A 14,378-nucleotide genomic window follows, 5' to 3' on the forward strand; every position below is an offset into this window, starting at 1 on the left:
TATGGACCACCAACCTCAAGAGCAGTATCTACAGATTTGACCCTAGAATTGCATCCGCTGACTATGCAGTTTGAGGAATTAACCCACATGCCACAATTGCAAAGTGAGGAATCTGTGCCATCGGCCCCTGAATCTCAACTTCAAGATGTGAAATCTGACCAAGTGAACCCCGACCCAAGTTATCAATTCCTGGAACATGCAGAATTGGCCCTACGGCATCAAGCCCCAGAAGAAAGAGTGGGCTCTGACGTTTGTCATCAGGTGGAAGAATCTGTTGAGCTGCCACAATCATCATTAGGAATGAGGCTGATACCACTGCGCCAAACCTCAGACTCTAGGGAGATGTACTCACCACCACTCCAAGAAACTCTTGAAACTAGGAACCAGGTTGTAAAAGAGATGGAAGAGACTCCAGAATCACAAAACGCAATGAAAGATGCTCTGGATTTGCTACCAGAATCAGAAATGCAGAAGCAAGAGTATCAAAACCGCTCAAACCAGCACTGTTTCTGCAAAGAGACAACTGAAGAAATCCTCCCAGCCCAGGTTCATCCAGCTGCTTTTTCAGCGCCTAAAGCAGGCATTCCAAAGAGCACATAGAGTTATGGCTATCATCCGAAAGCAGCTTAAGGACAGGGCCAGTCCAGACAATTTGTGGTCAAGCAAAAACTTGTACCCCGAAGAGAAAGACGAGGATGATTGTTTAACAGGAGATGGCAGAGGGGCCAGCACACCTGTTATCAAGCAACGGTTCATGGGTTCCACCCCTAAGAAAGAAGACAGATTGCAGGAAACATGTGACCAAGCTCAACAATCAAAACAAGTGAGCTCTCTGCAACCCAGACCTTTGGAATTGGCGAAGAACATTGTTTCTGAGAGGAATGTCATTATCCAGGCTACTTCAATCCTACAGCCTTTGAGTAGAGTTCTAAATGTCAACAGCAGAACAAAGAAAAACTATGAATTCTTCAGTCCAGAGTCTAAGAACTGTTCTAAAGTAGGAGCCAAATTTCAGGCCCAAGAGACAGTCATGCCTGACTCCTTTCTGAAGAGAACCATGCAGAGTCACTTCAAACACGAGCAAGAACAACATAGGACCTATCACAGACTGTCTGAGAGATCTCATGGGAGACGCCACAGTCCTCAGAGAAAGCCTAGGAGTCCCTCTGACAGAACCCTTAGAAGCCTCTCGGAGAGGAGATGTCGCAGTCCCTCTAGAAGAACCCCTCAGAGTATCTCTGACAGGAGCCAGCCCAGGCTCTCTAAGGGGAGAGGTCGCAGTCCCTCAGGGAGGAGCCAACCCAGCCCTTCTGGGAGAAGGCCTCGCAGTTCCTCAGGGAGTAGTACCAGCAGTAGCCCTCGAGAGAGAAGGGGACATAATCCCTCCCCCAAGGGTCTGCTCGGTCTTTATGGGGGGAACCAAGACAGTCCCCCTTTTCAGAAATGCCGCAGCCCCTCCAAAAGGAGCCATCTCAGTCCCATCCGGAGGACACGGGCCAGTCCTTCAGAACGGAGCCATGGTACTCTCTCCGAGAGACCCCCTTCCAGATGCTACCGCAGTCCCTCTAGGTCCAGGCTCCACAGGCCTTCTTCCGGACTCCACTGCAGCCATTCTCAGAGAACTCACTACAGCCCCTCTGACAGCAGACGAGGTCATTCTGAGAGGAGCCGACGCTTAGAGAGGAACCAGCAAGGTCACCATGCGAGACCCCATCACAGACCCAAGGGGAGGCTCCGGCACAGTTCCCCTAAGGAGAGACCCAGACATAGCTGGTCTAAAGAGTTCAGGAATTATTGAACTCTCCTAGGGACCACACCCCAAACCCCAAAAGTTGGGCAAGTTTGGAGGCATAAAGTTAGTAGATAAGGAGAGATCTGCCCCTATTAATTATAACCTGCAAATTTTCACCTAGCTGCCCCTTCCTGCTCAGCCACTGCCTGCACCCTCAGCAATCAAAGAGCTATCTGGGAGGGGAGTGAGAATGGGTCCGTAATTTAAGATCAATAAAGGGGTAAAAATTGAACTCTCTTTGCAGCCGTAAGATCACTTGTGGAGTGGGTGGGACTGGATGTGCAAACGCCCGGAGCTCAAGGGTTGGGGTTCACGAGGACCCCTGAAATTTTCAGGCTTCGCCCACTTGCTCCAACCCTCCCCCGCCGCAGCGACGGCCTCCCTAAGCCCCCGCCGGGATGGGGGCGGGGTCTCAAAAGAAGCCGACTATGACTCGTCACGTGACTCTTTCCCGGCCGCAGCCCCCTCGGAAGCGGCTAGGCGGAAGTAGATGTTCAGAACAGGGCTGGTCGCTGCCGAGACCACATCCGGAAGAGGCGAGGAGAGCGGAAGTGGCGTTGGTCTGGCCGGAGCCCTTGGGTGAAATTGTTAGGCGTGGAGGGGGAGTGATGTCTTCCAGACTCGGTGCAGTCACCGCCGTGAGTTTCTTGGTGTGACCATTGTACTTTAGAGGTAGAACTGTCGAGCCGAGAACACGCGGTCCCTTGCTTTTGTCCCGTACTCAGAGTTGGTTTTATCAGAGCCCATCGTAGGCCCCACCCTTTTCTAGCAGAGCCACTTGCCCCCCTTTTCTTTCCCATTTTTATTTTTGCCTGTTCCCCATCTTCTCGGACTCAGTTCCTCGACAGATTGTAGTTAGTTTATATTCCTTCAGCATCCCCAGTGCCGCCCGTTTCTTTATCTTTTTTTCCCCCGTCTCCCTTTTCGAGCCTCCATCTAGAATAGGGCTTCGAGAATGGGGAAAGATGAAAGCTCCGGGATTGTCAACGCGACTTTACATTGTAGAAAAATAGGATGACCCACGTTTCCTAAAAGAGTGTCACCTTCGTTCCATTTGAAGTAGTTGCCCGCGAGAGCTTCACAACTAGGCACGAGGGGGATTCATCTCTTTGTGGATGAGATTCAAAGGTCCCCAGCACTCACTCGTGTGCTTGTGATTTGCTAGACCCCGGGACCCACACCCTTTAAGCAGCAGAGGAGCACCAGGATCGTGGGAGCTAAGAAGTAAGTGAGGTTTTCTGAGGACATTTTTGAAATTGTGTAGACAGTGCTGATAAAGATGTTCTGTGCACTGTGCAGCATCCTAGCCACCAGCCAGGTGTGGTTTGGGGGCACTTGAGACGTGGCTAGTGCAATCGAAAAACCGAATTATAAATTTTATTTCATTTTAATTGACTTAAATTTCAGTAGCCATCTGTAGCTAATGGCTACTGGATTGGACAGTGTAGGTGTGATCCTAGTGCGGGGAAGGAAAACCTAGCCTGCAATAAAAATGCACATTATAATAAAAATGGTATATGTGATTCAGTTAATGGTGGTCCTGCAACACCCCCCCATCAAATATGTGCTCATAATTAATTTGATGAACTTGGGAAGGAAAATAAAAACTGTAAGGAAGCTTTATATTTTCAAGCTACTTAGTCGTAGCCCTGTTTTATTATTTTGTGTAACGAATGTGCTGAGTTTTTCCGTGGCTAATTCAAAGGGAAAGATTCCTATTAACTTGGCCCTTCCTGGGGAATTCTTTCATTTAGATAACATTTATTCAGTGTCTGCTCTGTGCCAGCTGTGTCGTAGGTCGGGCATGCAGGCTTGGGAAACGGAGTAAGATAGGTAAGCATAGCAAGTGTAATAGGAAGAAATGCAGTTTTTGAGGCAAGGTCTCTCTATCTGGAACCTCACTATGCAGCCTAGAGCGGCTGGTAACCTGCCGTCCTCCTGCGTCTGCCTCCTTAGTGCTGGGATTGCATGCCCGTGGCACCACACAACTGTTTTTGTTTGAGATGGTTTCACTCTGAGGCTTAGATTGTCCAGAACTGACTGTGTAGCCCAGACTGAACTTTAATACTCCCCTGCCCTCAGCCTTCCCAGTGCTGGGATTACAGGCATGAGCTACTTTATACCCTGCTACTAAATATTTTTTATAATGGGACTTAGTACTGCTTTTAGGAAGTATTTCAAGAATAGGCCATTTGCAGACAGAGGCTTGAAGGCCAAAGAATAATGCAGTTCGCTAGCTAGGAGACCCAAGCCTTCTGTCCCAAGAGAATAGCATTTGAACAGGTAAGAGAAGTTGATACTAACTAGTTCTGTATCATTGGCATGGAGGATGGCAGGGGGTGGAGGGTATTACAGGGACATCCTTTAGAGAAGTTAGCAGGAGCTATCTTCATAAGGGCATTATAGCAGGCTAATTGTGATTCCCCTGGAGGGGAAAGGTCCCTTTTGAAGAGATGGATTAAAAGGTGAGTGAATGCTGGTACCATGACAATTATAATAACCTAAGAAAGAAAATGAAACGTGGCGTATGATAGTAATGGTATTACGGATATACATGATGGTTGGGGGGGGTATAAGAGGGAAGAATATTGGGTGTTTGCAGGTTTCTGTCTTTGACAACAGTTGGATTTGGATTCATAAACCAAACTGGGAATTTTTGAACAAGAGGTAACATTAGAAGCAAAATAAATGGATTTGGATTCATTTGAAGAGTTGATCTAAAGTACAGACTTGAGAATTACCTTTGTGAGAAGTAATTGGAGGCATGTTGTTTTCCTCCAGAAGATGAGTGTATTCATTAGCTCGTCTAAGAGTCATGGTAAAAGGGATGTTTCCCAGAGTGTACCGTGATTTGCCTGGAGAAGATTGCTAAGCAGTATGAAGGCAATGGGCCACCCATTTCTTAACCAGGATTGGACTCCTTGGGAGTACTCACACAACTTTTCAGATTTATTTATCTCATGTATTTATTGCTTTGCTCACAAGGATGTCTGCACACAGCAGACCTGTGGAGGTCAGAAGAGGCCATCGGAGCTCCTGGAACTGGAGTTATGGATGATGTTATATGGGTTATGTTGTGTGGGTGCTGGGAACCAAATCTGGGTCCCCTGCAGGAACAAGCGCTCCTGAACACTGAGCCATGTCTCCAGGAGTACTCAGTCTTAACTATCTTCTCAGGGATTGCAGAGTTTGAGAGCTGATGGTCTGAAGTGAGACCTGAAGAGAGAATGAAACATGGGGAATACCAGTCTTTAAAGATAACAGGCTAGGAGTCATGGGGAATATCGTAACAGGCTAGGAAGAGATGAGAGAGGATGCTGAGATGAACCAAAATGCCTTTTTAAAAAAATGAATCTAAATATTTGCACCTATTAAAATGGGCTAGAGGCTCTTAAAATGCTTAATCCAAAAAGTTGAAAATAGGCTAAATTTTTCATTTGTGTGATAAGGAGTGGAGACTTGCCACACTAGTGATAAACTTTAAAGTCACTAATTAGATAGGCATTGCATCATAACAAAGCATTTTCTTGTTGCAGTGTTATCATTTGTGGAAGTTTTAATTTAGTATTTTTTTAAAGATTATTTATTAGGTATACAATGTTGTATCTGCATGTATGCCTGTAGGCCAGCAGAGGGCACCAGATCTCTTTATAGATGGTTGTGAGCCACCATGTGTTTGCTGGGAATTGAACTCGGGACCTCTGGAAGAGCAGCCAGTGCTCCTAACCTCTGAGCCATCTCTCCAGCCCCTGAGATTAGATTCATTTCTAATAAATAAAGCTGCTTTGGATTGGTAGATGGCACAAAATACTTGACGTGTTTCTTTTGAGTCTTTTACAAACAAGATAGTGAGTAACCTAGGAGAGAGTTTCTTAACCATCCTGACTTAATCTGCCATATATTAATCGTGCTGACCCTGTGAACTATTGATTTTCTCCCATGCTTATGCTTATTCATGAGATAGAAGATAGAAGTTTCTGGTTCCTCTGTTGATAGTTTAAAAAAAAAAAAATCTCCAAAGACTTTTCTAACAGGAATCCCATGGATCTGTCTCTTAATGGTCTGTTGGTGACGGAAAGTCTTTACTGAATAGAGATGGCTCCTATTGTTTGCAATGCTGAGTTTCACTTGCAGAGGTCCGTCAGTTCCCATTATTGAGGTATAACTTACATACAGTAGATGCATTTGCTTCACATTTACACTATGTTCCATTTTGATAATAAGAATGAATCTGTAGGGCTGGAGAGATGGCTCAGTGGTTAAGAGCATTGCCTGCTCTTCCAAAGGTCCTGAGTTCAATTCCCAGCAACCACATGGTGGCTCACAACCATCTGTAATGAGGTCTGGTGCCCTCTTCTGGCCTGCAGGGATACACACAGATAGAATATTGTATACATAATAAATAAAAAAAAAGAATGAATCTGTAAAACTGCAATCACAGTGACAGACATTTCTATCCCCCAGTTTTTTAAATTTTAATTTTATGTGTACGAGTGTTTTGCTTGTTTGTATGTCTGTACTACGTGTGTGCCTGGTGCCTGCCAGAGGGCATCAGATCCCTGAAACTAGAGTTACAGACAGTTGTGAGTTGCCACATGGGTGCAGGAATTGAACCTGCATCCTCTGCAAGAGCAACCAGGGCTCTTAACTGCTAAGACATTTCCCCCGTCCCTCCAAAAAATTTTTATTTTGTTTTTACTTTTTTCCTTTTTGAGACAGGGTTTCTCTGTGTAGTCCTGGCTGACCTGGACTCGAACTGACAGAGATTTGCCTGCCTCTGCCTCCTAAGTGCTGGGATTAAAGGCAGGTGCCACCACCACCCACCTTTTTTTTTTTTAAGATTATTTTTATTACTTTAAATTATGTGTATGCTTTTGTATCTCTGTAGGTGTTTTGCATGTGAATGTTATGTCCACAGAAGCCAAAGGAGTTGGCTGTCCTGGAGCTAGAGTTACAGGCAGCTGTGAACCTCCCTGTGTGTACGCTGGGAACTGAACTTGGGTCCTCCAGAAGAGCAACAAATGCTTTTAACTATGGAGCCATCTTTCCAGCCCCTCCCAAAAGTTTCTCGTGCCTTTTGCAGTCCGTTCCTCCCTTCATTCTTGTCCCTAGGCCAGTGGCTCTCAGTCTGTGGGGTTCGTGACCCTTTGGGGGATCACATCAGTTATCCTACATATCAGATTTACATTACAATTCATAACAATAGCAAAATAACAGTTATGAAGTAGCAGTGAAAATAATTTTGTGACTGGCGGTCACCCCACATGAGGAACACTGTTAAGGGGCCACAGCATTAGGAAGGTGAATAACTGTAACTGTACAGTGGTTTGCATGTGTCACACCTCACTCCCTTCGTCTTTAAAACATGCTATCTTTGCCAGAACTACAGTGTTGAGTTGTAAATAGTTATTCATTGCCAAGTAGAATGCCACTACAGGTACATTACAATTTGCATTGCTATCTTCCTTTATGGAAATTTGTTTTTTTGGGTTGTTTTTAATTTGGGGAATTACGTAAAGTTGAATAACGTTCATGTGTCAATCTTGTGGAGACAAGTGTTTTGTTTTTGTTCTTTTTTTTTTTTCATTTTACTTGGTAAATACCTAAAGTAGCGTTCCGTGTTGATTGGATCATATGACAAAATTGTGTTTAATTTTTTTTATTTAAAAATGATTTTCAGGGACTGGAGAGATGGCTCAGTGGTTAAGAGCATTGCCTGCTCTTCCAAAGGTCCTGAGTTCAATTCCCAGCAACCACATGGTGGCTCACAACCATCTGCAATAAGGTCTGGTGCCCTCTTCTGGCCTTCGCCATACACACAGATAGACTATTGTATACATAATAAATAATAAATAAATATTTTTAAAAAATTATTTTCATATCATATATTTTGATCATATTTTCCCCTCCTTAACTATCAGATCCTTCCCACTTCCATATCCTTCCAACTTTGTGTTCTTTCTCTTCCCCTCCCAAAACAATATTAGAAAATAACAACAACAAAAACATGACTTGGCTTCCAAAGTAGTGCATATGTATGTGTGTGTATGTATATACATATACATAAAATATATATATTAATTTTTGCTAACAGGTACATAGGGATGCTCTCGGAGTTAGCTTATTGTAAGTGACAGTGGGCATCTTGCTCAGCATGCTTATTGACCACTTCATCTTTTTCTGTAAAGAATCCATTTATGGGGGCTGGAGAGGTGGCTCAGAGTTAAGAGCACTGACTGCTCTTCCAGAGGTCCTGAGTTCAATTCCCAGCAACCACATGGTGGCTCATAGCCATCTATAATGAGATCTGGTGCCCTCTTCTGGCATGCAAGCATACATAGAAGGAATGTTGTATACATAATAACTAACTAACTAAATAAATAAATAATAAGAATTCATTTACATTCTTCACTGATAGTCCCCCCCCCCTTTTGGTATGTCTCCCATTTTGGGTGCTAGAGATTAAACCCAGGCCTGAAGCGTACTAGGTTAAAAAAAAAATCAAGATGTCTTTTTAAAAAAAAAAAAAAAGATTATTTATTTATTTACTTATTTATTTATTATGTATGTGTACAGTGTTGTGCCTGCATATCAGAAGAGGCGCCAGATGCCATTGTAGATGGTTCTGAGCCATCATGTGGGGCTGGCTTTACCCTAGGTTCCTGGGCTGTCCAGTCTTGGGTTCTTGATCCTCTAGCGGTGTCAGGCATGGATTCCGTCTTGTGGCCTTAAATCAGATGCTGGTTGGTGCCTCCCACAAGCTCTGTGCCACCTTCTGTAGAGAACCTTCCTGTACCAGAGACACCAGAATGTCGAAGTGGAGGTTCTGTGTAGGCACCAGCTCCGTTTCTCCATGTTCAGTAAATTGTGGAGGTGCTGTCTTCAGCAGTGGGGCCTTCCTTTCAGTTTGTGGAGAGTAACTTAGAGTCTTAGCAACAGCCTGGGTTTTTGGTGGGATTCCCCTGGGATCCCTTTGGCCAGCTACTCAGTTATAAGTAACTCAGTCATGTTACTGGAAGCTTCATTGGTGATATATGGCCATTTGGGACTTTTGTCTCCCTATTTGACAATTATAATTAGATCACTTTCATATTTATCTATATTTTAAGAAACTTCTACTGTATTGGGTTTCCACACTGTCCCTCACAAATAACTTCATATCAGCTGTCTCTCCCTGTGTTCCCTCCTTGGGCCACCTCCTTCCTCCCCTCCCCACTTGATCCTCTCATTCCATCTCCTCACTCCCATCCATCCATAGCTATTGTAATTCACTTTCCTAATGAGATCTGTCTGTCCCCTCTAGTCCCGTACTCACTACCTAGCCTCTGTGGTTATACAGTTTGTAGCTTGCTTTATCATTGACCTAATGGTTAATGTCCACATACATATAAATGAATACATACCCTATTTATCTTTCTGGGTCCAGGATATCTCACTCAGGATGATTTTTCTAGTTCCATTCATTTACCTGTGAATGTCATGATTTTCAGATTATTTTATGGCTGAGTAGTACTCTATTTTACAAATGTACCGTTCTTTATCCAGTCTTCTGGTGAGGGAAATTTAGGTTGTTTCCAGTCTAGTTTCTGGCTATTGTAATTAGAGCAGCAGTGAACGTGGTTGAGCAAGTGTTTCTGGGGTAGGATGAAGCATCCTTTGGGTCTTTGCCCAGGAGTGGTATAGCTGAATCCTGAGGTAGATGGATTCCCATCTTGCTGAGGTACTGCCATGCTGATTTCCATAGTGGCTATACAAGTTTGCATTCCCACCGACAGTGAATGAGAGTTCCTCTTATCCCACATCCTCACCAGCATGACCTGTCAGTTCTTTCTCTGATCTTGGCCAGTCGGACAGGTGTAAGATGGAATCTCAGAGTTACTTCGATTTTCTTTTCTCTGATGGCTAAGGATGTTGAATATTTCCTTAAATGTTTCTCAGCTTTTTGAGTTCCTCTTTTGAGAATTCTCTGCTTAGATCTGTACCCCATTTTTAAATTGGATTATTTGTTTTTTTGACATCTAGTTTCTTGAGTTCTTTATATATATTGGTTATTAGCCCTCTATCAGATGGGTTGTTTGTAAAAATCTTTAAGCTGTTGCTTTGTCCAAATGGCAGCAACCTGTGCTGTTCAAAGTGACAGTGTCCTTTGCTGTGCCAAAGCGTCTCAGTTTCATGAGGCCCCATTTATTAATTGTTGTTCCTAGTGCCTGAGCTACTGATGTTTTTTTTTCAGGAAGTTGTCTCCTGTGCCAATGAGTTCAAGGCTCTTCCCTACTTTCTCTTCTATCAGGGTCAGTGTATCTGGTTTTATGTTGAGCTCTTTGATCCATTTGGAGTTAAGTTTTGTGCTGGGTAATAAATATGAAATCGGATTTTCCTACATGCAGCCATCTAGTTTGACAAGAGCCATTTGTTGAAGATGTTATCTTTTTTTCCACTGTGTATTTTTGGCTTCTTCATCAAAAATCAGGTGTCCATACATGTATGAATTTATGTTTGGGTCTTCAATTAGATTCCATTAATCAACATGTCTGTTTTTGTTACCATACTGTTTTTATTACTTTAGACTTGAAATTGGGGGTGGTGGTACCTCCAGCAGTTCTTTTATTGTTCAGGATTGTTTTACTATCCGTGTGTGTGTGTGTGTGTGTGTGTGTGTGTGTGAGAGAGAGAGAGAGAGAGAGAGAGAGAGAGAGAGAATGTTTCCATATGAAGCTGAAAATTGCCCTTTCAAGGACTGTGAAGAATTGTGTTGGAATTTTGAGTCTGTAGATTTCTTTTGGTAGGGTGGCCATTTTTACTTTGTTAATCCTGCTGATCCATGAGCATGGGAGATCTTTCCATCATCTCATAACTTGTTCAATGTCTTACAGTTTTTATCATGCAAATCTTTCACTTGCTTGGTTAGAGCTACCCCAAGATATTTCATATTATTTGAGGCTACTGTGAAAGGTGTTGCTTTCTGGATTTCTTTCTCAGTTCATTTGTCATTTTTATATAGGAGGACTACTGATTTTTGTGATTTAATTTTCTATCTCGCTCCTGTGCTGAAAGTGTTTATCAGCTGTAGGAGCTTCCCCATGGAATTTTTAGGTTCATATAATCTGCAAATAAAAATACTTTGACTTCTTCCTTTCCAATTTGTATCCCCTTTATCTCTTTCAGTGGTCTTACTATTGCTCTAGCTAAGATTTCAAGTACCATATTGAATAAGTGTGGAGAGGGTGGACAGCCTTGTCTTGTTCTTGATTTTAGTGAAACTACTTTGAGTTTCTGTCATTTAAGTTGGCTCTTGGGTTGCTGTAAACTGCCTCTGCTCTATGTGTCTTGTCTCTCTGATCTCTCCAGGACTTTTGTCATGAAGGGTGTTGTACTTTGTGAAAGGTCTTTTCTGCATTTAATGAGATGATCTTGTGGTTTTTGTCTTTTAGTTTGTTTATAGGGTGGATTACATTTTTTAGTTGTTGTATTATCCCTGCATCTCTGGAATGACACCTACTTAATCATGGCGAGTGATTCTTCAGTTCTGTTGGCAAGTATTTTATGGAATATGTTTGCATCATGTTCGTAAGGGGAATTAGTCTGTAATTCTCTTTCTTTTTTTTTAATTAATTTATTTATTAAAGATTTCTGTCTCTTCCCCGCCACCGCCTCCCATTTTGTTGGGTCTTTATGTAGTTTGGTTGTCAGGATAACTGTGGCCTTGTAAAATGAGCTGGGCAATGTTCCTTCTGTTTCTGTTTTTGGAATAATTTGAGGAGTATTAACTCTTCTTTGAAAATCTGGTAGAATTCTGCACTAAAACCACCAGGCCCTGAACTTCTTTTGGTTGGGAGTCTTCCAATTACTACTTCTGTTTCATTAGGGGTTATAGATCTGTTTAAATTGCTTATCTGATCTTGATTTAACTTTGGAAAGTGGTATATATTGAAAAAATTATCCATTTCTTTTAGATTTTCCAATTTAATGGTGTATAGGCTTTTAAAGTATATCCATATGGTTCTCTGGATTTCCTCAGTGTCTGTTTTTATGTCCCTTTTTCATTTCTAATTTTGTTAATTTGGATATTCTCTCTCTGCCTTTTAGTTAATTTGGATAAAGATTTGTCAATATTACTATTTTCTCAAAAAACAACTCATTGATTCTTTGTATTGTTTTGTTTTTATTTTATTAATTTCAGCCCCAAGTTCGATTATTTCTTATGGTCTTCTCCTTTTGGATGTGGTTTCTTCTTTTTGTTCTAGAGCTTTCAGGCTTGCTGTTGAGTTACTAGTATAAGATCTCTACATTTTTTTAAATCTAGGTAGTTAGTGCTATTACACTAACTCTTCGAATTGCCTTTATTGTCTACCATATCTTTGGGTATATTGTATATTTATTTTCATGGTATTCTAGAAAGTCTTTAATTTCTTTTTCAACTTCTGTCTTGACCAGTTTTTCATTCATTAGTGAGTTATTAAGTTTTCATGAGTTTATGAGCTTTCTTGTAAGCTTTGTTGTTTCTGTTGATTTCCAGCTTTGATCTGTGGTGGTCAAAAAGGATGCTTGGTGTTACTTCAGTTGTCTTGTTTCTGTGAAGGCTTACTTTGTGCCTGTGTACGTAGTCAGTTTTGGAGAAAGTTACATGAGGTACTGAGAAGAAGATACAGTCTTTTATGTCTGGGCAAAAAATGTTCTCTAAATAAATATCTGTTAGATACATTCATTTATAATGCTATCCAACTCCAACATTTCTCTGTTTAGTTTGTGACTGGGTGGTCTGTCTGTTGGTGGGAGAGGGCATTGAGGTCTCCTCTGTCAAGGGGTGAGGCTCTGTGTGATTTAAGCTATAGGGCTGTTTCTCTTTTTTGAGTGCTCTTGCAGATGGTGCATAGATGTTAAGAACTGCAGTGTCCTTTGGATTTTTCCTATGATGAATATGGTGTCCTTCCCCGTCTCTTCTGATTAATTTTGGTTTGAAGTCTATTTGTTAAGTATTAAAATGGCTACCCCAGTTTGCTTCTTAGGTCCATTTACATAGAATATCCTTTTTCTATCATTTTATCCTGAATTGATGTCTGTCCTTGATGTTAAGGTGAAAGAGCAATCCAGTTTTCTTATCCAATCTGTTAGTCTATGTCTTTATATTGGGGAATTGAGACCATTGATGTTGACAGACATCAGTGAGCAGTATTTGTTGATTCCATTATTTTGTTGTGGGCTGTGTGTGTTCCTTCTTTTGATTTACTTGTTTGGGATTATTTATTGCTTGTGTGTTCTTAGGTTGGAGTTTTCCTTCTAGTGCCTACTATAGGGCTGGATTTGTAAATAAATATTGCTTAAATTTGGTTTTATCACGGAATGTATTATTCTCTCCGTGATTGTAAGTTGTTGGGTATAGTAGTCTGGGCTGATATCTCTGCTCTTAGAGTCTGTAGAACATCTGCACAGGCCCTTCTGGCTTTTAGAGTCTTAACTGAGAAGTCATGTGTTATTCTGATAGGCCTGCCTTTATATGTTACTTGGTCTTTTTCCCTTGCAGCTTTTGGTATTCTTTATTTATTCTTTATGTTTAGTGTTTTGATTATTATGTTCCGAGGAAGACTTTCTTTTCCGATCAAGTCTATTTGGTGTTCCGTATGTTTTGTGTATCTTAATAGTTAGGGAAATTTTCTTTTATGATTTTTGTTGAAAGTATTTTCTGTGCTTTTGACCTGTGCTTCTCCTTCTATTACTATTATTCTTAAATTTTGTCTTTTGATAGTGTCCCAGATTTCCTGGTGGTTTGTGTCAGGATGTTTTAGATTTAACATTTTCTTTGACTGAGATATCCATTTCTTCTGTTGTTAACTTCAGTGCCTGAGAGTCTCTCTTCCATCTCTTGTATTCGTTGGTCAAGCTTGCCTCCGAATTTCCTGTTTGAGTTCCAGATTTTCCACAGTTTAGGTTTCTTTATTGATTCTATTTCCACTTTCAGGAACTTTCTTGAACTGTTTTATTCATTTCTTCCCACTGCTTGTGTTTCCATAGATTAAAGGGTACACTCATGTCCTCTTAGAGACATGTGTCATACCCATAGAGGCTGTTTTCAGGTCTTTATGTCGCAGTACTCAGGGCCTGCTGTGGTAGGGTTGTGGGGCTCCAGTGGAAACATATTGTCCTGGCTGTTACTGTGTTTTTACCCTGGTCTCTAGGCTTGGGAAAACTGCAGTTCTAGGTGTTGATATCTGGTCTCATTTTTGTTGGTTGGTTTCTGTTTTGTTCCTTGGTATCTGTTGCCCTCTCTGGTTCTAGGATTGTACCAGCTGTGGATGAAATTCTGGGATCCTGCTGGATGTAGCCACACTAGGCGTTCTAGGTTAAATGTGTTTCTAGGTATTGGGAGCTGACACTAGGAGGTGCACAGGATGGGGGAAAGCAGAATGTTCCACCAGGGTCTGCCTAGCTCCCTGGCCACAGGAGCTGCAGCAGGTGTTCTGCTACAAAACTGAGCTGGGGGGTGAGACTGGGGGATTGGACTTGGAAGTAGTATGGAGGAGAGGCGAGCCTGCCTGCTTCCCTGGCCAGAGTGGCCTGCAGACCTGTTGGAGTTGGGGGCTGGGATAGA

General features: G+C 42.1%; 1 protein-coding gene across 3 annotated transcripts in view; it reads left to right on the forward strand.

Moving 5' to 3' along the window:
• The first annotated feature begins 2,309 nt into the window (after positions 1–2,309).
• The window catches only part of Znf512 (zinc finger protein 512), a 42,263-nt gene continuing 30,194 nt past the window's right edge, over positions 2,310–14,378 (forward strand). For all 3 annotated transcript variants that reach the window (XM_050132029.1, XM_050132030.1, XM_050132031.1), the window contains exons 1-2: positions 2,310–2,430; positions 2,958–3,016. In XM_050132029.1, coding sequence (XP_049987986.1) covers positions 2,401–2,430; positions 2,958–3,016 — 89 coding nt within the window. In that variant the 5' untranslated portion in view covers positions 2,310–2,400. The remainder of the gene's footprint in view (positions 2,431–2,957; positions 3,017–14,378) is intronic.

The sequence above is a fragment of the Alexandromys fortis genome, unplaced genomic scaffold, assembly GCF_014885135.2.
Source record: "Alexandromys fortis isolate MF-2015 unplaced genomic scaffold, M_Fortis_MF-2015_v1.1 scaffold_362, whole genome shotgun sequence".
Taxonomy (NCBI): domain Eukaryota; kingdom Metazoa; phylum Chordata; class Mammalia; order Rodentia; family Cricetidae; genus Alexandromys; species Alexandromys fortis.